Source organism: Coregonus clupeaformis, chromosome 8 (assembly GCF_020615455.1).
Source record: "Coregonus clupeaformis isolate EN_2021a chromosome 8, ASM2061545v1, whole genome shotgun sequence".
NCBI lineage: Eukaryota > Metazoa > Chordata > Actinopteri > Salmoniformes > Salmonidae > Coregonus > Coregonus clupeaformis.
Window position 1 is genome coordinate 23,407,550 of NC_059199.1, and position 25,901 is coordinate 23,433,450.

The 25,901-nt window shown below is 44.0% G+C and overlaps 1 protein-coding gene across 2 annotated transcripts in view; it reads right to left on the reverse strand.

Moving 5' to 3' along the window:
• Positions 1 to 1,532: 1,532 nt before the first annotated feature.
• Positions 1,533 to 25,901, reverse strand: part of col4a5 (collagen, type IV, alpha 5 (Alport syndrome)) — a 93,565-nt gene continuing 69,196 nt past the window's right edge. Inside the window, exons 29-50 of one of the 2 annotated variants that reach the window (XM_041882643.2) lie at positions 25,278 to 25,445; positions 24,558 to 24,647; positions 23,670 to 23,810; positions 23,204 to 23,302; positions 22,369 to 22,458; positions 21,663 to 21,802; positions 21,070 to 21,196; positions 20,740 to 20,919; positions 20,384 to 20,434; positions 19,737 to 19,922; positions 15,081 to 15,089; positions 14,338 to 14,346; positions 12,056 to 12,189; positions 11,574 to 11,646; positions 10,163 to 10,234; positions 9,850 to 9,978; positions 9,538 to 9,636; positions 3,797 to 4,009; positions 3,327 to 3,504; positions 2,979 to 3,093; positions 2,588 to 2,760; positions 1,533 to 2,360 (exon numbers count right to left, since the gene is read on the reverse strand). In XM_041882643.2, the coding sequence (XP_041738577.2) occupies positions 2,279 to 2,360; positions 2,588 to 2,760; positions 2,979 to 3,093; positions 3,327 to 3,504; positions 3,797 to 4,009; positions 9,538 to 9,636; positions 9,850 to 9,978; positions 10,163 to 10,234; positions 11,574 to 11,646; positions 12,056 to 12,189; positions 14,338 to 14,346; positions 15,081 to 15,089; positions 19,737 to 19,922; positions 20,384 to 20,434; positions 20,740 to 20,919; positions 21,070 to 21,196; positions 21,663 to 21,802; positions 22,369 to 22,458; positions 23,204 to 23,302; positions 23,670 to 23,810; positions 24,558 to 24,647; positions 25,278 to 25,445 (2,558 nt within the window). In that variant the 3' untranslated portion in view covers positions 1,533 to 2,278. The remainder of the gene's footprint in view (positions 2,361 to 2,587; positions 2,761 to 2,978; positions 3,094 to 3,326; positions 3,505 to 3,796; positions 4,010 to 9,537; positions 9,637 to 9,849; positions 9,979 to 10,162; positions 10,235 to 11,573; positions 11,647 to 12,055; positions 12,190 to 14,337; positions 14,347 to 15,080; positions 15,090 to 19,736; positions 19,923 to 20,383; positions 20,435 to 20,739; positions 20,920 to 21,069; positions 21,197 to 21,662; positions 21,803 to 22,368; positions 22,459 to 23,203; positions 23,303 to 23,669; positions 23,811 to 24,557; positions 24,648 to 25,277; positions 25,446 to 25,901) is intronic. The other variant, XM_045221868.1, reaches the window with a different exon arrangement.

The following is a 25,901-nucleotide window of genomic DNA, read 5'->3' on the forward strand; positions in this document are numbered from 1 at the left end:
GCTGGGACCATAGTCACCAAGAAAACAATTGGTAACACACTATGCTGTGAAGGACTGAAATCCTGCAGCGCCCGCAAGGTCCCCCTGCTCAAGAAAGCACATATACAGGCCCGTCTGAAGTTTGCCAATGAACATCTGAATGATTCAGAGGAGAACTGGGTGAAAGTGTTGTGGTCAGATGAGACCAAAATCGAGCTCTTTGCTATCAACTCAACTCGCCGTGTTTGGAGGAGGAATGCTGCCTATGACCCCAAGAACACCATCCCCACCGTCAAACATGGAGGTGGAAACATTATACTTTTGGGGGGGGGTTCTGCTAAGGGGACAGGACAACTTCACCGCATCAAAGGGACGATGGACGGGGCCATGTACCGTCAAATCTTGGGTGAGAACCTCCTTCCCTCAGCCAGGGCATTGAAAATGGGTCGTGGATGGGTATTCCAGCATGACAATGACCCAAAACACACGGCCAAGGCAACAAAGGAGTGGCTCAAGAAGAAGCACATTAAGGTCCTGGAGTGGCCTAGCCAGTCTCCAGACCTTAATCCCATAGACAATCTGTGGAGGGAGCTGAAGGTTCGAGTTGCCAAACGCCAGCCTCGAAACCTTAATGACTTGGAGAAGATCTGCAAAGAGGAGTGGGACAAAATCCCTCCTCAGATGTGTGCAAACCTGGTGTACAACTACAAGAATCGTCTGACCTCTGTGATTGCCAACATGGGTTTTGCCACCAAGTACTAAGTCATGTTTTGCAGAGGGATCAAATACTTATTTCCCTCATTAAAATGCAAATCATTTTTGACATGTGTTTTTCTGGATTTTTTGGTTGTTATTCTGTCTCTCACTGTTCAAAAAACCTACCATTAAAATTATAGACTGATCATGTCTTTGTCAGTGGGCAAATGTACAAAATCAGCAGGGGATCAAATACTTTTTTCCCTCACTGTACATTTTCAGGAGTGAATTTTATTATCAACCTGTTATGGCATGAAATCGGATAATTTTCGAACCCCCCATTTAACCATTCAACGATAGATTACTTGTAAAAATCTAATACAAAAGCTTGAGTGATTGCCATTATCATACACAGTACATGATCATCATAGGATAGGGGCTTTGATGGTTGACAGGGAAACCCTGTTTACTCAGTTTTGTTGTCATGTCAATAGTTTTGTGAAATGTGAAAATGTTTTACTTTTGGAGATAAAATAATGAATGATGAAAAATTAACTCCCGCCCGCAGCCAAATAAAGTGTATATACTTTTTTTTTTTTTCTTTTTAATATATATATATATGTATATATATATATATTATATATATATAAAATACTGTTTCATTTATAGATGTACAATATCTGTGAGTAAGTGTGTGTATGTGAGCGAGTGAATGAATGCGTGAATGTGTGAATGAATGCGTGAATGTGTGAATGAATGCGTGAATGTGTGAATGAATGAGTGAATGTGTGAATGAATGAGTGCATTAATCAATTAAATGAGTGAAGACGAGCGAACAAACAAGAACAACCCAGAAATTCATTATATAGCTAAGTACCTGTTTTATGTCTTACAACTATAAAGGTGTTTTACATAATATACACATTTAATTACTTACAAAAAGAGAAAAGAGGCCTGGAGTTAACAGGCTGGGAGAGACACAGCAGTGTTAGTACCACCAAGTAGAAAAAAAAAGAAAGAATAACGGAAAGATTTCATAAACATTTTAACCTAGAAAAACGCAGTCTCGCTAAGAAAGCTCATCAGTGCATCTCTTCTCTTTGATGTTCCAACGTCAAAGTGCTGATTTGGTAACACGGAGACAACTCCACTCCTTTGTAAAACACAAAAAGAAAAAAATGAAAAAATGAAAGAAAAAGAGCACATCTGTCTAAGAATGAAATGCTAGTACCACCCTCTGTACTGTACTGAAAATCTAAATAGATAAAAAAAATTAAGAAATAAAATAAAACCTTTGAAAAGATAAAAATATAGATAAAAATAAAATGCACTTTTGTCACACAAGGCACCTTTCATGTTTTTTTGTGTGTTTCTTTTTGAAGTACTTGAGGTATGAAAAAAGAAGAAAAGACTATATAGATTCATTTTTTCAACGTTTTTTCTTTTGTTGCTGTGTTGCACAGTAGCACCATTTAAGTTGTTTCCGGAAGACAATGCACCATTGGAATTCCACCTTGTTGTCACGGAGACATCATCATCACCACCCCTCCGCCGCCGTCATGTTCGTTGTCAGTCGTCCCCGGCAACGGTTGCCGCTGTGCTGTTACGTCCTCTTCATACAGACCACACAGCGGCTGACGCGCGTCCGCAGGTTACCTGCCTTCAGCGTCTCCGACTGTGGCTTCCTGTTAGGGGTCAGGGGTTAGAGGTCAGGGGTTGTTATCACTGTATGGGCACTCAGATCTTTACATTTTATATGAAAATGACCCATTTCAAGCAAATAACTACATTATCTAATGCTTACAGTGTAATTTCTCATTACTCAGGATCAATCAATCAACCAATCAATCATTCAATAAACCAATTACTGGGGGGAAAAACCCATCATAATCTCTGCAACATTCTCTCGTACCTGAACATTTCTGATTGGTCGACGGTGGCCAGCCAGAAGCTGTAGGAGTTGCCGTAGTAGTTGCAGGTTCCCCGTCCGTGGCACTCGATGAAGGGAGCGCTCCGGAATTCCTCTAGACAGGAGCCGGGAGAGGCCAGAGCCTGACCCGAACCCTCAGCACCAGCACTAGTGTGCTGTTATAAAAGGAGAGAGGGAGGAGGGGAGTGGGAGGGATTGGTGGAGAAAGGTAAATGTGTGTGTTCATATGGCGGCTTAAACGCACTTAAAATGTAAAACTTGATTCCTCTGTGTGTGTGTGTGTGTGTGTGTGTGTGTGTGTGTGTTTTAGGTGTGCTGTGTGTGTGTGTGTTTTAGGTGTGCTGTGTGTGTGTGTGTGTGTGTGTGTCTGTACCATCATGAAGGAGTATCCAATCCACAGTGGTTCCCAGTAGTTGGGGCAGGTGGGGATCTGAATGGTCTGACTGTGTACAGCGATCACCATGGCAGGGGCCTCACACACCGCACACCTAAAACACACACACACACACAGAGGAGTAGTTAAATACACACACAGCACACCTAAAACACACACACATAGAGGAGTGGTTAAATACACACACTCAGACATGATCAAACCACAGTCTCCTATTGTATCTCGTCTCCTCTATATGCCCTCCATCCCTCCCCCTCTCCATCCCTCCTTCCCTCTTTACCTCCGTCCCTCTATCCCTTCCCCCTCCCTCACTCCATCCCTCTCTACCTGCTGATGTAAGGTTTGATGCCTTCTCCGGTGACGGGGGCCATAGTCATGGGCATGGGCGTGGGTGTGGACAGCCAATAGGAGTAGTCGTTACGGGAGGCGAAGTTACACACGTTGTTGATGTTACAGAACATGAATGGCATGGTGCTGAACCGACGCAGGCAACTACCAGCAGTTCCTAGAGAGAGGGAGTAGAGGAAGGAAGGGAGAGGATGGGGAGAGGTGAGAGGAGAGATGAAGGGGAGAAGAGAGGGGCGAGAAGATGGGGAGAGGCGAGGGAGGAAGGAGGGAGAGGAGAGGGATGAGAAGAGAGGTGGAGAGAGGAGAGAGTTTCATAATTTGTTTTTCCAGCTTTGAACTCTCTTTCCTATGTGTGTGTGTGTGTGTGTGTGTGTGCGTGCGACCGCGCATGTGTGTGCATGTGTCTTTGTTTACCAGCTTGTATATATAACTCCAGTCTCCATCCTTACCCAGATCCTGTCCGTGTGCCCTCTCATTGCCCTGTACGTAAAGCAGAGAGTAGCCGTCGTAGATGAGGCTGGTGCCGTCTGGGCAGAAGGGGACGTCCTCGCCCTGGCTGTGTCTGGTGATCAGGAAGCCGTGGGCCACAGAGGCAGATCCAGATGGACCTGGGGGGCCCTGCAGGCCATCTGAACCAGGGGGACCGGGATATCCACGTTCACCTGGGAACAGGGGAAAGAAGGGATAGGAGACAAAGCATGGGGAACATTAACAACTCAATGAATTGTATAATACCACATAACTCAGGCAGAGTAAAGTTCTTGGCAGAGTAAGATGTGCTATAATGATCAGTATAATCAGTAAGATGTGCTATAATGATCAGTATAATCAGTAAGTTGTGCTATAATGAAGACTATAATAAATAAGATGTGCTACAATGAAATCAAATTTGATAAGTCACATGCGCCGAATACAACAGGTGTAGACCTTACCGTGAAATGCTTACTTACAAGTCCTTAACCAACAATACAGTTTTAAGAAAATAGAGTTAAGAAAATATTTACTAAATGAACTAAAGTAAAAAGAAAAAGAAACACAATATAATTACAATAACAAGGCTATTTACAGGGGGTACCGGTACCGAGTCAATGTGCAGGGGTACAGGTTAGTCGAGGTAATTTGTACATGTAGGTAGGGGTAAAGTGACTATGCATAGATAATAAACAGCGAGTAGCAGCAGTGTAAAAACAAACAGTCCGGGTGGCCATTTGATTAATTATTCAGCAGTCTTATGGCTTGGGGGTAGAAGCTTTTAAGGAGCCTTTTGGACCTAGACTTGGCGCTCCAGTAACGCTTGCCGTGCGGTAGCAGAGAGAACAGTCTATGACTTGGGTGACTGGAGTCTTTGACCATTTTTTGGGCCTTCCTCTGACACCGCCTGGTATATAGGTCCTGGATGGCAGGATGCTTGGCCCTAGTGATGTACGGGGCTGTACGCACTACCCTCTGTAGCGCCTTACGGTCGGTTGCCGAGCACTTGCCATACCAGGCAGTGATGCAATTGGTCAAGATGCTGTCGATGGTGCAGCTGTAGACCTTTTTGAGGATTTGGGGACCCATGACAAATCTTTTCAGTCTCCTGAGGGGGAAAAGGTGTTTGTCGTGCCCTCTTCACAACTTTCTTGGTGTGTTTGGACCATGATAGTTTGTTGGTGATGTGGACACCAAGGAACTTGAAAATCTCGACCCTCTCCACTACAGCCCCATCGATGTGAATGGGGGGCATGTTCGGCCCTCCTTTTCCTGTAGTCCACGAGCATCTCCTTTGTCTTGCTCACATTGAGGGAGAGGTTGTTGTCCTGGCACCACACTATCGGTGATCAGGCCTACCACCGTTGTCGTCAGCAAACTTAATGAGGGTGTTGGAGTTGTGCTTGGCCACGCAGTCGTGGGTGAACAGGGAGTACAGGAGGGGACTAAGCACGCACCCCTGAGGGGCCCCCGTGTTGAGGATCAGCGTGGCAGATGTGTTGTTGCCTACCCTTACCACCTGGGGACGGCCCGTCAGGAAGTCTAGGATCCAGTTGCAGAGGGAGGTGTTTAGTCCCAGGGTCCTTAGCTTAGTGATGAGCTTTGTTCAAGTAACAGACACATCTCAACATCAACTGTTCAGAGGGGACTGTGTGAATCAGGCCTTCATGGTCAAATTGCTGCAAAGAAACCACTACTAAAGGACACCAATAATAAGAAGAGACCTGCTTGGACCAAGAAACATGAGCAATGGATATTAGACCGGTGGAAATGTGTCCTTTGGTCTGGAGTCCAAATTTGAGATTTTTGGTTCAAACTGCCAGGTCGTTGTGAGACGCAGTGTGGGTGAACGGATGATCTCTGCATGTGTAGTTCCCACCGTAAAGCATGGAGGAGGAGGTGTTATTGTGTGAGGGTGCTTTGCTGGGGACACTGTCTGTGATTTATTTAGAATTCAAGACACACTTAACCAGCATGGCTACCACAGCATTCTGCAGCGATACGCCATCCCTTCTGGTTTGGGCTTAGTGGGACTATCATTTGTTTTTCAACAGGACAATGACCCAACACACCTCCAGGCTGTGTAAAGGCTATTTTACCAAGAAGGAGAGTGATGGAGTGCTGCATCAGATGACCTGGCCTCCACAATCCCCCGACCTCAACCCAATTGAGATGGTTTGGGATGAGTCAGACGGCAGAGTGAAGGAAAAGCAGCCAACAAGTGCTCAGCATATTTGGGAACTCCCTCAAGACTGTTGGAAAAGCATTCCAGGTGAAGCTGGTTGAGAGAATGCCAAGAGTGTGCAAAGCTGTCATCAAGGCAAAGGGTGGCTATTTGAAGAATCTCAAATATAAAATATATTTTGATTTGTTTAACACGTTTTTGGTTACTACATGATTCCATATGTGTTATTTTATAGTTTTGGTGTGTCCAAACGTTTGACTGGTGTGTCCAAACGTTTGACTGGTACTGTATGCTCAGACTTTAGTCATTTGCTGGCATGGCGATGGTAGTTGTCATGGTAATGGCGGGTGTGTGTGCAGTAGTGTTGGCTGATTGGTGGTGGTTATCGTGCTCCCTCTCACTCAGAGAGTGTCATAGTGTAGAACAGTAAAGCCTCAAAGGTTAAGATGATCCACCTTTCAAAACAAGTCATTTTTGGCTAGCAACAGCAGTCAACTAGCTAGCTAGGTAGCTGTTTAGCTTGCTAGCACATTCCCTCATTTGTTTGTAAACAATTAACAAGCTAGTTATACCACATGTTCTTGTCAAACTGTCAACAGAGTAGCTAGCAAGCAACAAGATCTGCCAAATAACAGTCTACAAACCACTTGAGGGAAAATAAATCAGATTGAACTGTTTAGACAAGTCGCATGGCCAGGAATCTGATTTCAAACCATCTACGAAGGTGGTTTGAAATCTGGCTTGAAATATCTGATTCCATGTCTGTTGCCAGTTCGTCTTGTCTCGTCAAGCCTAACAGCGGTTTTCCCGTACTCCTGTTTTGCTCTAGCCCCTGTTTTCCAGTTCTTCCCAGTTTTGACCATTCTACCTGTCCTGACCCTGAGCCTGCCTGCCGTTTCTGTACCTTTCGGACTCTGCTCTGGATTACTGACCTCTGCCTGCCCTTGACCTGTCGTTTGCCTGCCCCCTGTTTTTGTAAATAAACTTTTTCTATTTCGAACTGTCTGCATCTGGGCCTTATCCTGAGTCTTGATATTTTGGCTGTTCAGACTGCAGAAAAATGATCAGATTAGAAGGCTTTAGATGTGCTATAATTAGGGATGTAACGATTCACCATATCGGTCCCAACCCCAAACTGATTAAAATGTAGCATGCAACTTATTATATGACTTGTTAAGCACATTTTTACTCCTGAACTTATTTAGGCTTGCCATTACAAAGGGGATGAATACTTATTGACTCAAGACATTTCAGCTTTTCATTTGTAATTAATTTGTAAATAGTTCTAAAAACATACTTCCACTTTGACATTATGGGTTATTGTGTGTAGGCCAGTGACACAAAATCTAAATTTAATCCATTTTAAATTCAGGCTGTAACACAACAAAATGTGGAAAAAGTCAAGGGTGTGAATACTTTCTGAAGACACGGTATATATTCATTGGCAATATCATAGCTAATTTGTAAAAATATTGATGCATTACTAGCTCAAAACAAGTTAATTAGTGGGTGATGGTGATTTCAGAACCAAAGTAACAGGACAAAAAACATAGGCTACATTGCCCCCCCTAGTCTGATAGTGATAGTGTGGTGGTAGATGCCTGGTCTCCCTAATGGCTCAGCTCAGGTGCCTACATAGTACATACACCATAGGCATACATCATCTACACACACACACACACACACACACACAAGTCAGCTCAGATTCGCATTTATTCGGTCTCTAATCAAACCGAATTGCATCGAATCGCTTCAAACTAAAACGTATCGTTCATGTATCCTAGAGACATGTATTTAGATACGTATTGAATCATCTTGAAAGGGAAAGATGCACATCCCTAGTTATAATGATCAGTTAGATGTGCTATAATGATATTGTCACAGTGAGATTGAGAAAACAGGGAACAGAGCAGGGGGAACATTAATAATAATTACATTATTCAAATATGTATAACGGTCTGTGTTGATATTAATAACGGTTCCAACATGGAGGAACATTTGGCCAAACTATTTATGATCTGGGTCAAAATGTGAAATACACTACATGAGCAAAAGTATGTGGACACCTGCTCGTCGAACATCTCATTCCAAAATCATGGACGTTAATATGGAGTTGGTCCCCGCTTTGCTGTAATAACAGCCTCTACTCTTCCACTAGAAGTTGGAACATTGCTGCGGGGACATGCTTCCATTCAGCCATAAGAGCATTAGTGAGGTCGGCACTGATGTTGGGCAATTAGGCCTGGCTCGCAGTCGTCATTCCAATTCATCCCAAAGATGTTCAATGGGGTTGAGGTCAGGGCTCTGTGCAGGCCAGTCAAGTTCTTCCACACCGATCTCGACAAACCATTTCTGTATGGACCTCGCTTTGCGCACGGTGGCATTGTCATGCTGAAACATGAAAGGGCCTTCCCCAAACTGTTGCCACAAAGTTGGAAGCGCAGAATCGTCTAGAATGTCATTGTATGTTCACTGGAACAAAGGGGCCTAGACCGAACCATGAAAAACAGCCCCAGACCATTATTCCTCCTCCACCAAACTTTACAGTTGGCACTATGCATTGGGGCAGGTAGCGTTCTCCTGGCAACCGCCAAACCCAGATTCGTCCGTCGGCTGGAGTTTACACTACTCCAGCCGACACTTGGCATTGCGCATGGTCGGCTGCTCAGCCATGGAAACCCATTTCATGAAGCTCCCGACAAACTGTTATTGTGCTGACGCTGCTTCCAGTGGCAGTTTGGAACTCGATAGTGAGTGTTGCAACCGAGGTCAGCCGATCTTTACGCACTACGCGCTTCAGCACTCACCGGTCCCGTACTGTGAGCTTGTGTGACCTACCAATTCACGGCTGAGCTGTTGTTGCGCCTACATGTTTCCACTTCACAGTAACAGCCCTTACAGTTGACCGGGGCAGCTCTAGCAGGGCAGAAATTTGATGAACTGACTTGTTGGAAAGGTGGCATCCTATGTCGGTGCCAGGTTGAAAGTCACTGAGCTCTTCAGTAAAGCCATTCTATTGTCAATGTTTGTCTATGGAAATTGCATGGCTGTGTGCTCGATTTTATCCACCTGTCAGCAACGGGTGTGGCTGAAATAACTGAATCCACTAATTTCAAGGGGTGTCCACATGCTTTTGTATATATAGTGTACTTTTCTAATACTTGATTTAGTTTGGCAGGTACAATGAACCCAATGGAATAGTCCCAAAAGTGCAGTCATGGCTAAATCAAAGGCACCTCAATGTATTTGACCAAGGTTTGTCTTAGGACTCAATCTTGTTTGTCCTGTCATTGACACAGAAAACAAGGAACATTATTAACTCAATTAACTCAATTAACAATACTATAACTAAGTTGACTTTTTTTGAGTTTCTTTTACACTTCTAGAGCTATGTATTGTAATGACTATTGACTAATGACATATGACTGCTAACTGATATACACAATGGAAGGTTAGGTCTGTGTAAGAGAGATTTGAAACGAGATTTGAAACATTATTTGTGTGCTATGGACCTGAGGAAGATGGTAATCTTACCTGGCTGTCCGGCCGGTCCTGAGTCCCCCTTGCGGCCGGAGGCTCCACTGAATCCTGGGGGTCCCTCAGGACCGGGGTCTCCTGGCGGACCGGGCTGACCTGGAACAGACCAGAGGACTCATCAGTGACCTCATATACCTCCAAGTGGAAAACTCTCTTCGCTAGCTCTAGTAACTAGCTTATGATTACGAACTGCAGCTAACTGCAGCTTCAAGCCTCCTCTGGTAAAAATTAAGCTAATTGTAATTAACTATATAAACTGAATATAACTATCCTGTGGCAAACAGACACTGGATGTGACAGTCCACTGACCTGAGAGTCCCTCCAGTCCGGGGGGTCCTGCGGGGCCATGGCCGCCTGGCAGACCTGAAGGGCCAGGGGGGCCACGCTCTCCCTTCACCACGATGGGGTTTGGAGCAAAACCTGGGTCACCTTTGATTCCTGAGGTCAAAGATGACAACGAAAGGTGTCAGAGAAGAGAAGTGGGGTACACCAGAGATGGCAGTCAGAGTTTTTGGGAGCGTGTGTGTAGGTGTTTGGGAGGGTGTGTGTGTGTGTGTGTGTGTGTGTGTGTGTGTGTGTTGTGTGTGTGTGTGTACAGAGGGGATGAGGGGTGAAGACTCACCAACAGGGCCAACCTCTCCGGGGTCTCCAGGGAGACCATATGATCCAGGGATTCCAGAATCTCCCTTTGGTCCTGGGGAAGAGAGAGAGGTAGAGAGGGAGAGATGGAGAGAGGGAGTAGAGAGAGAGAGAGGAAGGAGAGAGAGAGGGGGAGGAAAGAGAGAGGAAGGGAGGAGAGCGAGAGAGGTGGAGAAGAAGGGAAATAAGGGAGATGAGGGAATATTGTTAACAGAGAAACCCATGATGGGACGTTCACATAAACCAGTGGTCACCAACCTTTTCAAAATGCAAGCCGAGACCTACCACTCAGATTTGTTTTTTACATGACTTAAAAAACTTAAGCCTAGGCAACATTAACCAATTCAAAACAGTACTGTAGCAATGAGGTTTGTGCAGTAGGCTATAGGCCCAATACATTATCACTGCATAGTGACTATGCTTGAATTACCCTGCCAATGTTGTTCTTCTCAGACCATTTTGAAATTATATTTACACAATTTAGTTATATGATCACACTGGTAATAGATCATTTGTTGTATTACTTGTGAGGCACAGCTGAGTGAGCATAATAATTAACTTTATTTCCTATGGACTGTTGGCCTGCATCTGATGGTCAGTCTGAGGGGAGGGAGGGAGCAGCTACCTCTCACCTGACTCACCGTCCCTCCTCTCTCCCTCCCTCTGCTGAGAAAAGGGGACACAGTCTTCCAGCTAATGGCGAAACTTAAGTCGCACTGCATTATTTCTGCCTCATGCACCAATTCATGTTGTTACTCCTATGACCTGAGAAAGTGAAATATTCCTCGGTATTAAAAAAGACGCAAGCCGCAAATAATAACAACGCAAGCTTATCGAAACACTTTGCTACACTCATTCATTGCAGCTGCAGTGCTGGTTGTAGCGTGAGTGGAAGTTGGAAGAACGCACATTTTATGGCTTACAAAAGGGTTGAACAAAGTGTTGACAGTACTGAATAACAACTTAAACATGAACTTACTCATAAAAACAGCAGCTCTTTGCTGTATTCGTTGAGTCTCTCTCTAGTCATGGTTTTAAAAGTTTTGAAATCTCATATTATCAACTTTGCTGTGCATTCAAGGCTTCTTTTTACTGTCTATGGCGTGAGGAAACTGCAGACACAGTGATCTGAGCTATCTGATTGGCTAGCGGTCGGGCTATAGGTGCACTTGATTTGCTCTCTGGGCCTGCCTGGTAGGCGGAGTTCTACCTTCAGACACATAAAATGGTTCAAAATGGGAACACTTTGCCTTCCCGGCACTAGGGCTGCTGAATCAAGTGCACCTAACGCCAACAGTGCGAAACGAACAAACAAAAAAAATAGGAACGCAAGTTTTTTTTTAACAGAAATGTTTGGTGATCAACTAGGAATGGGAATGTTATTCCTGACTGACCTGGGAATCCGGGAACGCCGGGCAGTCCAATGTCTCCCTTCAGCCCGTTGGCACCAGGAAGGCCAGGAGTACCCTGGTCACATGATAGGGGAGAGGTCAAGGGTCATGTGACATCCCAATCCCAGATGGAATTTAAAATGTACTTCATACAATCCCAAACCAACCCATAGCCCTATCCCCCATGTAAGTGTCTATATTTGAAAGGAGAGGATCAATGTAAGCAAGTTGGTCATGATTGTGCATGTCATTTATCCTGCTATCAATGGGGAAAGGAGATCTAAGGATAATAATAATAATAATAATAATAATAATAATAATAATATGCCATTTAGCAGACGCTTTTATCCAAAGCGACTTACAGTCATGTGCGCATACATTTTTACATATGGGAGGTCCCGGGGATCGAACCCACTACCCTGGCGTTACAAGCGCCATGCTCTACCAATTGAGTTACAGAGGATCTAAGTTGACTGGTTCCATACCGGGAATCCGGGCGATCCGAATTCTCCCTTTGCTCCGGGGGAACCAGGCGATCCAGGAATTCCGGAAATTCCCTTCTCACCTTTGGTCCCTCCGCTGCCAACAGGGCCACGGGGACCCTCAGAGCCAGGAGGACCTTCACACACAGAGGTCAAAGGTTAGAGGTCAGAGATAACACTCACCTCAACCTGACATTACAGTGGGGAAAAAAAGTTTTTAGTCAGCCACCAATTGTGCAAGTTCTCCCACTTAAAAAGATGAGAGATGCCTGTAATTTTCATCATAGGTACACGTCAACTATGACAGACAAATTGAGAAAAAAAAATCCAGAAAATCACATTGTAGGATTTTTAATGAATTTATTTGCAAATTATGGTGGAAAATAAGTATTTGGTCACCTACAAACGAGCAAGATTTCTGGCTCTCACAGACCTGTAACTTCTTCTTTAAGAGGCTCCTCTGTCCTCCCCTCGTTACCTGTATTAATGGCACCTGTTTGAACTTGTTATCAGTATAAAAGACACCTGTCCACAACCTCAAACAGTCACACTCCAAACTCCACTATGGCCAAGACCAAAGAGCTGTCAAAGGACACCAGAAACAAAATTGTAGACCTGCACCAGGCTGGGAAGACTGAATCTGCAATAGGTAAGCAGCTTGGTTTGAAGAAATCAACTGTGGGAGCAATTATTAGGAAATGGAAGACATACAAGACCACTGATAATCTCCCTCGATCTGGGGCTCCACGCAAGATCTCACCCCGTGGGGTCAAAATGATCACAAGAACGGTGAGCAAAAATCCCAGAACCACACGGGGGGACCTAGTGAATGACCTGCAGAGAGCTGGGACCAAAGTAACAAAGCCTACCATCAGTAACACACTACGCCGCCAGGGACTCAAATCCTGCTGTGTCCCCCTGCTTAAAGCCAGTACATGTCCAGGCCCGTCTGAAGTTTGCTAGAGTGCATTTGGATGATCCAGAAGAGGATTGGGAGAATGTCATATGGTCAGATGAAACCAAAATAGAACTTTTTGGTAAAAACTCAACTCGTCGTGTTTGGAGTACAAAGAATGCTGAGTTGCATCCAAAGAACACCATACCTACTGTGAAGCATGGGTGTGGAAACATCATGCTTTGGGGCTGTTTTTCTGCAAAGGGACCAGGACGACTGATCCGTTAAAGGAAAGAATGAATGGGGCCATGTATCGTGAGATTTTGAGTGAAAACCTCCTTCCATCAGCAAGGGCATTGAAGATGAAACGTGGCTGGGTCTTTCAGCATGACAATGATCCCAAACACACCGCCCGGGCAACGAAGGAGTGGCTTCGTAAGAAGCATTTCAAGGTCCTGGAGTGGCCTAGCCAGTCTCCAGATCTCAACCCCATAGAAAATCTTTGGAGGGAGTTGAAAATCCGTGTTGCCCAGCGACAGCCCCAAAACATCACTGCTCTAGAGGAGATCTGCATGGAGGAATGGGCCAAAATACCAGCAACAGTGTGTGAAAACCTTGTGAAGACTTACAGAAAACGTTTGACCTGTGTCATTGCCAACAAAGGGTATATAACAAAGTATTGAGAAACTTTTGTTATTGACCAAATACTTATTTTCCACCATAATTTGCAAATAAATTCATAAAAAATCCTACAATGTGATTTTCTGGAATTTCTTTTCTCATTTTGTCTGTCATAGTTGACGTGTACCTATGATGAAAATTACAGGCCTCTCTCATCTTTTTAAGTGGGAGAACTTGCACAATTGGTGGCTGACTAAATACTTTTTTGCCCCACTGTATAACAAACAACAATAATAATAACCAAGAGATAAAACTAGATCCAGCTGATCTATCTCCATGGTTACTGTATAACACTAACATCAACAGTCAACATAGCATAAAACTGCATGCGTACATACAACCATTTAAAAACAGTATGAATACAGTATAAAGGAGGAGACATGAGTGTGTTCAAGTGTGTTTTGTGAATTATGGGGTGTATTATTGTGTATGTACAGTGTCAGTGCAGGCTATAGTCTTTTTTTAGGCTTCACAACCCATCCTGAAAAGTAAAATGTGGTTAACAAATCATCAACATGGTTAAGTAGTACCCAATCCAACAAAATGTTAGCCTGAGTGCCAGTCTGTTTGTGCTACCATGCCAACAATGACAGCAATGAGTTGGCAAGAGCACAAACGGATCTGGGACCAGGCCAAACAAAATGTACACAGATCAGTTTCATCACAACAGCACAACAAAGGTCAACATCATCAAACCATGGATTCTAACCTGGAGGACCTAGGTATCCCAGAATTCCGGGTATAGCAGAGCCGGGGCGGAAGGAATGTGAAGGGTTAAAACAAGAGGCAAGAGTTAGCATAGATAGATACACCATCAGGCTAACGTCTGACACAACCAAACCTCAGGGCAAACCATATGTCGTGTTTGTGTTTCAATATCATTATTTCATTTAAATTAATACTGAACATATTTGTAAAAGCTAAATAGTGCTAGTTCTTACATATGTAAAGTTAATGGAAAAAATGCTAACAACTTATTATCTTTAAACTACATGATGCTACATTCATGTTTATCAACTACATTTTCAAGAAATTAGTCAATTCCAAGTTGAACACAATTACAATTACAGTATTTAGTGTTAGAGGTTTGTGTGTTAGCTAACCAATAATTCATTCATCAGAAATAGTGTTTGTTAAAAAAGGTATTGATTATTCAAAGGTGTATGTTACCACATACTGTACATTCTAAAACATACAAAAATGATTTCAAGCAAAAGTTAAAATCATTTTAGTTATGGTTATTTGACCAGTGTGACTATTCAATCAGAAGAAAAGTGAGATTAGCAAGAGTACAAAAGGAAGAATCAGAAAATTAAGGGAAGAAAATAATTAATAAATGCTAAATCCAAGATCCAAGATCAATCAGCAACACAGTGAGGTTAAGGGTTTGTATTGTATTCTAGACCAGGAGAACATGCAGTAGAACAGATGCCTGGGTACTGGAACTCTGACCTTCGGGACCTGGGCACGGACGAACGTGTCATCAGATGGGGAGGGGCCACACCACAGGAGGTGGAGCCAAGACACAGGAAACAGGAAGTACATGTCATACCATCGCTCTCATCCCCCCACAACTGGGGATGACGCCTATCCTGGCACAGAGCTGGGCTAGTAGTACTGGGCTCAATACAGCTTTATATAATATACTATATACAGTGCCTTCGGAAAGTATTCAGACCCCTTGACGTTTTCCACATTTTGTTACGTTACAGCCTTATTCTAAAATGGATACAATTGTTTATTTTCCTCATCAATCTACACACAATACCACATAATGACAAAGCAAAAACAGGTTTTTGGAAATTTCTGCTAATTAATTACATATTCAAAACGGAAATATCACATTTACATAAGTATTCAGACCCTTTACTCAGTACTTTGTTGAAGCACCTTTGGCAGCGATTACAGCATTGAGTCTTCTTGGGTATGACGCTACAAGCTTGGCACACCTGTATTTGGGGAGTTTCTCCCATTCTTCTCTGCAGATCCTCTCAAGCTTTGTCAGGTTGGATGGGGAGTGTTGCTACACAGCTATTTTCAGGTCTCTCCAGAGATGTTCGATTGGGTTCAAGTCCGGGCTCTGGCTGGGCCACTCAAGGACATTCAGAGACTTGTCCCGAGGCAACTCCTGCGTTGTCTTGGCTGTGTGCTTAGGGTCGTTGTCCTGTTGGAAGGTGAACCTACGCCCCAGTCTGAGGTCCTGAGTGCTCTGGAGCAGGTTTTCATCAAGGATCTCTCTGTACTTTGCTCTCTTCATCTTTGCCTTGATCCTGACTAGTCTCCCAGTCCCTGCCGCTGAAAAACATCCCCACAGAATGATGCTGCCATCACCATGCTTCACCATAGGGATGGTGCCAGGTTTCTTCCAGACGTGAGGCTTGTCATTCAGGCCAAAGAGTTCAATCTTGGTTTCATCAAACCAGAGAACCTTGTTTCTCATGGTCTGAGAGTCTTTAGGTGACTTTTGGCAAACTCCAAGCGGGCTGTCATGTACCTTTTACAGAGGAGTGGCTTCGGTCTGGCCACTCTACCATAAAGGCCTGATTGGTGGAGTGCTGCAGAGATGGTTGTCCTTCTGGAAGGTTCTCCCATCTCCACAGAGGAACTCTAGAGCTCTGTCAGAGTGACCATCGGGTTCTTGGTCACCTCCCTGACCAAGGCCCTTCTCCCCCAATTGCTCAGTTTGGCCGGGCGGCCAGCTCTAGGAAGAGGCTTGGTGGTTCCAAACTTCTTCCATTTAAGAATGATAGAGGCCACTGTGTTCTTGGGGACCTTCAATGCTTAAGATTTTTTTTGTACCCTTCCCCAGATCTGTGCCTCGACACAATCCTGTCTCGGAGCGCTATGGACAATTCCTTCAACCTCATGGCTTGGTTTTTTCTCTAACATGCACTGTCAACGGTGGGACCTTATATAGACAGGTGTGCGCCTTTCCAAATCATGCCCAATCAACTGAATTGACCACAGGTGGACTCCAATCAAGTTGTAGAAATATCTCAAGGATGCACCTGAGTCTCATAGCAAAGGGTCTTAATACTTATGTAAATAAGGTATTTCTGTTTTTTATTTTTAATACATTTGCACAAATTTCTACAAACCTGTTTTTGCTTCGTCATTATGGGGTACTGTGTGTAGATTGTTCAGGATATTTATTTATATATATATATATATATATATATATATATATATATATATATATATACATTTTAGGATAAGGCTATAACGTAACAAAATGTGAAAAAAGTCAAGGGTCTGAATACTTTCCGAAGGCACTGTACATGTACACTGAGTATACAAAACATTAAGAACACCTGCTCTTTCCATGACATAGACTGACCAGGTGAAAGCTATGATCCCTTATTGATGTCACTTGTTAAAACCACTTCAATCATTGTAGATGAAGGGGAGGAGACAGGTTAAAGAAGGATTTTTAAGCCTTGAGACAATTGAGACATAGATTGTGTATGTGTGCCATTCAGAGGGTAAATGGGCAAGACAAAAATGTAAGTGCCTTTGAAAGGGGTATGCTAGTAGGTGCCAGGCGCACCGGTATGTGTCAAGAACTGCAACGCTGCTAGGTTTTTCACGCTCAACAGTATCAAGAATGGTTCGCCACCCAAAGGACATCCAGCCAACTTGACACAACTGTGGGAAGCATTGGAGTCAACATGGGCCAGCATCCCTGTGGAACACTTTCTACACCTTGTAGATTCAATGCCCCGACGAATTGAGGCTGTTCTGAAGGCAAAAGGGGGGGGGTAACTCAATATTAGGAAGGTGTTCCTAATGTTTGGTATACTCCGAGTATATGTAGCTCTCTAATGTAAGAGACACTTTATCAAGATGACAAAGGATCTTACTTAAAGTACAGCGCAAGTGAGGAAATCAAATTAGAGGATGGTATAGAGCAGGGTGTCAAACATACGGCCAGCGGGCAGGATCCGGCCCGCGAGGGGGAACAATTCGCCCCAGGTGGTTTAAGTAAAAAAATATGATACGAGGGGGGGGACTGTGTAGAAATGATAATGGACCTACATTCATATAGTTTGTTGACTGTGTCCAACTCACTAACAATCACCAAAATGAAAGCTAGAAAGTCGGGGACCACTGAAAATTCCAAAAACGATGGATAGAGGACTACATCTTTTGCAAATGTTGACTGCGAGAAAATATTACTGATTTTCAGTGCGGCCCTCAGGACCTCGTTGAAGACCGAATGCAGCCCCCGGGGCAAAAATAGTTTGACACCCCCTGGTATAGAGGATTATAAACCTATAGTGATCCCCTTTTAGACATATTATCAATGTAACTAAGTCTAAGGGAGTTGGAATTCAATCTGAAATTAAATTATGTTTAATTGTGGTCTAACTGAGCCCAACTCTGTGCTATAGTCTGGCATTGTGATTCAGGTGCTGAGGTGCAGTTGGACATACATGGCCCATGCAGGACAGACAGGTGACTGACACACAGACACACAGATCACTGTGACAGAAACAGAGACGAGTCACAGACAAACCTTCTCAGTCTTACCTAGACTCAAGTAGCCTATTGATAATACTGGACCAACTCTGTTGTGGTTTAGGGACTAGGGACCACAATGGAAATAAGTATTTAAAATGTATGCACTGTGTGCATATGTATTTTTTTTTAGCTGACTAATAAAATCAATCAATCAATCATAATGTAATAAATGACACTGATCTACAGTGAGACCACTTTATAGTTCATTCCTTAACTTGAAAAAAAATTGTAAGTCGCTCTGGATAAGAGCGTCTGCTAAATGACGTAAATGTGCCCTTGAGCAAGGCACTTAACCCTAATTGCTCCTGTAAGTCGCTCTGGATAAGAGCGTCTGCTAAATGACTAAAATGTAAATGTTAACTGTATAATACAGGGGTTCAATGCTATATGGGCAGCCAATGAGCTCTATTTGACCGACTACACCAATGTTGTATAGGAAATGTTCAGTCAAACCCATCGATACCCTTTTGACTTACAACACTCTTCTCACTTTTATAGATAATGGTGGTGATACTTCTTGTTTCTAGATAGTGTAGGTTCTTTGTTGTTGATACAGAGTTGAATCCAACAAATATAAGCATGAGTTTTCTAGGCTTTTAAAACCTCTAATGCATAGTTAGACATGTTACTGGTTCGTCTGCTTCACACCAATGTCACGTAATTAGACAATTAGGATATAAAACACCAAGCAACACACAAGACACATACACATCAACAGGACATACACACACACACACATCAACCCTGTGGAGAGATGGACAGATCAGGAACCGTTCCCCTGCAACCGAAAGGGGAGGGAGAGGGGGTGAGGAGACACAAGGATGGAGAGATGATTGACAAGCAGATGGATGGATGGATGGATGGATGGATGGAGGACGTAGACAACAACTTGAGGTCGCCCTCCATGCTCTGATGTTTGGGGTGTGGCTGGAACCCAGACGGTGAGGGAGACACACTGATTGGTGCATGTTGGAGGCACACCCCAACATTGTGTAGTGAGGGGTTAAGGGGGTGGGGGACGTTTGGTTGCATAGTGGTGGTGGTGATACAATCGGTTGGTTTGGTTCAGTGCTCAGTGTACATAGTACAGTACGACGATGGTGATTTGAGTGACAGTGTGTGTTTGTGCTCAGGACATATAGCTGATCTGGGACCAGTGTTGATTGACAAAGAGGTTCACATCTCATGCAAATCAATGGGATTAACATAAAGCATTCACACAAAGTGCTGCAGGTAGGCCATGTTTGCTGCCTGGATTTTACTTGGGTTTGTGTGTGTGTGTGTATACAATGTGTGTGTGTGTGCGTTTGTGTATGCCACGTGTCAGAGAGAAAATCTATGAATCAATATTAAAGCTGATCTACCCCCAAATTTGTTTTCTAAAAAATTCTAAAAAAATAAAAAAAATGTTAAAGAACACAAAAATAATCTATCTATCAAATCTCCTTCCCAGTCCATGACTTCATACATTTTAAACTCTTAACTATACAACACACTCCAACCAAAAGGCTCCAGACTTCAAAATGGCCAGAAAACCAGGCAGCAACATTGGCTAAAAGGTGATGGAGTGATCAATTCATAACATACCTCCTCTTCCAGGGGGTCCGGGGGGGCCGGCGTTACCTTTGGGCCCCTGGAGGGCCACACCTGGGCTGCCAGGGGGCCCAACACTGCCAGGGGACCCAGGCAGGCCAGGGAAACCCACCTCTCCCTTCTGACCAGGGAAGCCAGGGCTACCGGAAGAACCAGGGGCGCCAAGATCTCCCTTAGCACCTGTGGGGAACAGACGGCAACAACAAAAGGTCCTTTTATTATCAGAATCACTTTTATTCACCAAGTACATTTACACATACCCAGAATGTGACCTGGTGAAATGGTGCTGCCAGCAATAGACACAACCGGAGGAATTTACACAAAGTCAACGTACAGTATATACAATATAAATACAGTAAACATAAAACATTGAACATTTGGTGTAGTGTGGGAGAAGTGGTGATTGAAGGATGTTGGTGGTTGTAGAGTAGTAGTGGTTGTTGTAGACATTTATTGATAGAAAAATTGACTGATGCAAATGGAGAATGCTATTTAAGTTTTATATGGTCTATAGTCGGTTATCAGCTACAGTATATTCTCTGTAGTGGTTTGGTTGTCTGTCATTCAGGAGCTAGTGTTTAGTGTATGTATGGTTTGTGTGAGAGTAAAAAAGACAGTCAGTCAGGTGGGGTGAGTCTCACCTGGTAACCCTGGGAGACCAGGAGCGCCAGGGCCACCGAAACCAGGAAGACCTGCAGGAGAAGAGGATCATGGGAAAAAGAGGAGTTTCGTTTTAGACGTCCAACTAATAAAATAAATAGTCTTACTGCATGATATCACCATTACAAGCACAAAATCATTGAAGTGAACAATTCCATTATGGATAATGTCGTTTTATCGTTTGACTATGACTTTGGGGTACGACAGTTGAACTAAGCTCATGAGGCATTTATAAGTTATATCATTCTAGAAACAATGGGTATATATGAATAATTTAAAAGTAAAAAAATGTAAGTAGCAATTGCAAATTGCCCCTTTAAATGACTACGCCAACTACCTGGGTCTCCTTTGACTCCTGCTGGTCCAGGGATTCCATCACGACCCGCCTGACCCTTGTCCCCTGGGAACCCAGGTGATCCGGCACGGCCGTTCTCTCCCGGTCGGCCGGGTGGTCCGCTGAGACCGGGGTTACCGGGGATACCATCAAGACCCTTAGGCCCGGGAATACCGGGAGAACCTAGAGGAATTACCAGAAAGACAGCCGAACAGATTTAATGACATAGGTAGCTGGATATGAGATGAAGGCTTGGAAGAATCCCATAAACCTGATTCTTCTTTTACTGTCCAACGCTCGTGGTTAGACTGTAGCACCGTAACTGTTAGTTACCTTGGAATCCTGGGAGGCCGGGGTCGCCTTTGGCGCCAGGGCCGCCAGGGAACCCAGGAAGACCTGATGTTCCGGGAGTTCCTTTCACTCCGTTTTGTCCGGGGAATCCTGACTGACCGGGCTCACCCTGAGAGAGAGAGAGAGAGAGAGAGAGAGAGAGAGAGAGAGAGAGAGAGAGAGAGAGAGAGAGAGAGAGAGAGAGAGAGAGAGAGAGAGAGAGAGAGAGAGAGAGAGAGAGAGAGAGAGAGAGAGAGAGAGAGAGAGAGAGAGAGAGAGAGAGAGAGAGAGAGAAAGGAATAGAGTTGCATTACAGATAGAAAACACTAATATATCTAATACTGATAGTAAAACTAATAGTACTAGCTCTACAACTACTGATTATAACAATACCAACTTTATCAATGAAGCAGATTTTCCATATTACTCAAATATAATTCAGAATGAGTATACAGTTCCCTTTGAAACAGGTCAAACTCATCTAAACCTGGACAGAGATCTAGACTTATGCATAAAGGCACATACGGTTCTATGCGGTTCTGGTTCTATATGGTTCTAGACTGTTCTAGAGGGTTCTAGAGTAGAGGGTTCCATACCTTGGGACCTGTAGCTCCTGGGGAACCAGTGCCAGGGGAACCAGGCTCTCCCTTAGCTCCAGGGAACCCTGATGCTCCTGAACTACCGGGTGCACCCGACCGACCTGGCTGACCCGGAGTTCCTTTTGCCCCCGTGGGTCCTGTGACATCATCATAAATGGACAATAAGATTGGTGTAGTCGGCTAAATATAGTTCAGTTACAACACTCTAACTAATTATGATTAATCTAGCAATCAATATATGGATCGAACTGTATTTGTATACTTGTTTTTTCCATCATTAAACTGTTACAGAACACCTACTGTAACAAAAGAAAAGTATTCAGGTATATCAATTCATAATAGCCAATGTTTCTATGAACATAAAGAGTTGAGAGTGGCCAAGTCTAGGGGGTTATGGGGAGTCTTTGCAATCAATATATATTTTTTATTATTATTGATTATATTTCAGTGTATAGAACATAAGAGTGACAGGACAATAAACAAAACATGATGGTGATGGTGGGGATATGGGGTTCTAGAACATGATGGTGGGGATATGGGGTTCTAGAACATGATGGTGATGGTGGGGATATGGGGTTCTAGAACATGATGGTGATGGTGGGGATATGGGGTTCTAGAACATGATGGTGATGGTGGGGATATGGGGTTCTAGAACATGATGGTGATGGTGGGGATATGGGGTTATCGGCGGTCTAACACCCACCTGGGAAGCCCATCTCTCCCATGTTGCCTTTAGCTCCTGGGGCTCCTGGTGAGCCTGATCCTCCAGGGATACCTGCGTCTCCTTTGGGTCCTGAACACAGCAGAGAGAGGAAATTAGGAGTTAGTGTTCAGTAGAGGACATTATAGGGTTGAATCATATTTTGAGATATACGTGTAACTTGGAAATACGCATGTTTTATAAGCCCATTTAGGTTGAGCATCCTGAAGATGCAAGACACTCATAATACAATTATAAATGTATATGTGAAAGGCACATTGAAGTCAACAGGAAAAGTTATCAAGTGAGATCTCTAGGTAGGATGAGTGTACTAGTGTTCAGTAGAGGACATTCTGGGGGGATGACTGTACAAGTGTTCAGTAGAGGACATTCTGGGGGGATGAGTGTACTAGTGTTCAGTAGAGGACATTCTGGGGGGATGACTGTACTAGTGTTCAGTAGAGGACATTCTGGGGGGATGACTGTACTAGTGTTCAGTAGAGAACATTCTGGGGGGATGAGTGTACTAGTGTTCAGTAGAGGACATTCTGGGGGGATGACTGTACTAGTGTTCAGTAGAGGACATTCTGGGGGCATGAGTGTACTAGTGTTCAGTAGAGGACATTCTGGGGGGATGAGTGTACTAGTGTTCAGTAGAGGACATTCTGGGGGGATGAGTGTACTAGTGTTCAGTAGAGGACATTCTGGGGGGATGAGTGTACTAGTGTTCAGTAGAGGACATTATGGGGGGATGAGTGTACTAGTGTTCAGTAGAGGACATTCTGGGGGGATGAGTGTACTAGAGGATGAGTTTCTAGATAGTATGAGTGTTATATACCTTGAGGTCCTGGCAACCCAGGTCTTCCGTCCTGTCCTGGTATACCAGCGTCTCCAGGGAGACCAGGGATACCCTTTTGACCTGACAGTCCTCCCAAACCTCCACAACACAAAAAACACAGGAATCAAATAAAATAAAATTGTATTTGTCACATGCGTCGAATACAACAGGTGTAGACAGGTGTAGACCTTACCGTGAAATGCTTACTTACAAGCCCTTGACAGTTTGAATAAAATAGAGTTAAGAAAATATTTACTAAATAAACTAAAGTAAAAAATGTAATAAAAAGTAACACAGTCAATGGTAGGGGTAAAGTGACTATGCATAGATAATAAACAGCGAGTAGCAGCAGTTTAAAAGCAAATGAAACTGTCAGGACAGTGAAACAAAGCTGCGTTCTTAGCAGTCTACATAAGTCAGAGTCAGAAACAGGCAGAGAGATAAACAGACAGAGAGAAAGATGTACCTGGTGCTCCTGGTTCTCCCTTGTCACCCTTCGGTGCCTGGATGATGGGTCCTGGGGGTCCCGGCACACCGGGCTCTCCCCTGTCTCCCTTCGCACCTGAACCACCGGGCCCACCTGGTCGCCCTGGGAAACCATTGTCACCTGGAGAAAGGAGACACACAGAGTCAGAGGGTCTATTATCGAAGACACATACAGTACCAATGTGTGTGTTTATGTGTGGGTTCCTTATAGCTAGTGCTGCAGATGTTTTGGACTAGTTTGTTTGATTTTAAGACCTGGCATCTGTGGGATCTTGGTCATATTTGGGTCTATTGCGACTGTTGTCCTACGACTCACACTGTATAGTAGGTGTGTGTGTGTCTGTGTGTGTTAGAGTTTGGATGATAAACCTCTATATTATTGACACTGACCAATAACCTATACACTCTTAGAAAAAAAGGTGCTATCTAGAACCTAAAATAGTTTTTCGGCTGTCCCCATACGAGAACCGTTTGAATAACAATTTTTGGTTCCAGGTAGGACCCTTTCCACACAGGGTCCTACATGAAACCCAAAAGAGATCTACGTGGAACCAAAAAGGTTCGCCCTGGAACCAAAAAGGGTTATCTTATGTGGACAGCCGAAGAACCCTTTTGGAACCCTTTTTTCTAAGAGTGTATGGCCCTACTAGAGAAATGTGTGAAAAGTTTGAAATGAAATGAGTTTGCTAATATGGGTGATTGTTAATGGGACAACTGATAGCTACAACATAAAAAGTAGTAATAGTAGTTTTAAGTGTAATATTTAAAAAAATAACTGTGGTGCACATTAATGTTATAAAGTTCAATTCAATCAATTTGTCATGATATGGATTTATGTCCATATCGCCCAGCTCTAGTGTGTGTGTACCTTTAGGTCCAGGGAAGCCGGGAGCTCCGGGGTTCCCAGCGGATCCCAGAGGTCCAGGAGCTCCCATCACACCCATGTCTCCTTTACCACCTGTTGAGCGAGCGAGAGAGCGAGAGAGCGTGAGAGCAAGAGAGCGCGAGAGCGAGCGAGCGAGAGAGAGAGAGAGAGAGAGAGAGAGAGAGAGAGAGAGAGAGAGAGAGAGAGAGAGAGAGAGAGAGCGAGAGCGAGAGAGCGTGAGAGAGGTTAGACACATTACTTTTGACTGGCATTTCCCCATCAAGACAGGGGGAAGGTCAGAGACACCGTGTGTGTCCCAAATGGCACCCTATTCCCTATATAGTGCATTACTTTTCACTAGAGTTCATATATAGGGAATAGGGTGCCATTTGAGACGGAAATAGAGTAACAACAATGTGTAGACAGCCAGTCAGAGACGTAACCAGATATAGACAAGACTGAAATAAACAAATAGGCTGCGTTATCACAGGCAGCCCAATTCTGACCTTATGCCACTAATTAGTCTTTGACCAATCAGATCAGGTCTTTTGCCATTAATTGGGCAAAAGATCAGAATTGGGCTGCCTATGTATACCAGCCATAGACTCTGATTTCTAACAGTCCATTCATAACACAGAAAAATATTTAAAACTAGACAGACAGAGACTAAAACAGACACATAGATTAGGCAGGTTTGATGTTGGTGTCGGTCTGTTATCCTACCGGGCAGGCCAGGCAGTCCGTCTCGGCCGGGGCTGCCAGGGTTACCCTGTGGTCCAACTCCCCCGGGGTTGCCGGGGAAACCGGGACTTCCTCTGTCGCCTGGCAACCCTGGAATGCCCAGGCCTCGAGGACCGGTGTCTCCCTTCTCTCCGTTGGCGCCTGAGTATCCTGAAACGCCAGGAATCAATGACAGAGTCAGGACAGATTCTCACTTCCTGATCAGCATCTGTCCATTATCTATGACCTCACAGAAGGTCAATTTTGACAAATGCCAAAGAGAATATTTGGTTTTATGTACATTTGATGGACAATAAAGCTTTTTGAACTTGACTTTAAGTGCTAGTGGAATCACTCTACTTATTATTAGTGACTATTCAACACATTATAAAGGTTCCATTTGTCAGTCCAGAATAGGTCAAATAACCTCATTGTATTTCATTATCTCATAGCTGGAGTAAAGATGTCACACAGAACAGAAGTACAGTCCCTAAACCAATCAACCGATCACACAGAAATACAGTACAAATCAACCAATCAGCTGCCAGATAGAGACTATAGTCCAAATGGGGCGGAGCGGATGAGGAACATCACAGAGTAAGAAAGAGAGGTGGGGAAGGGGGGATG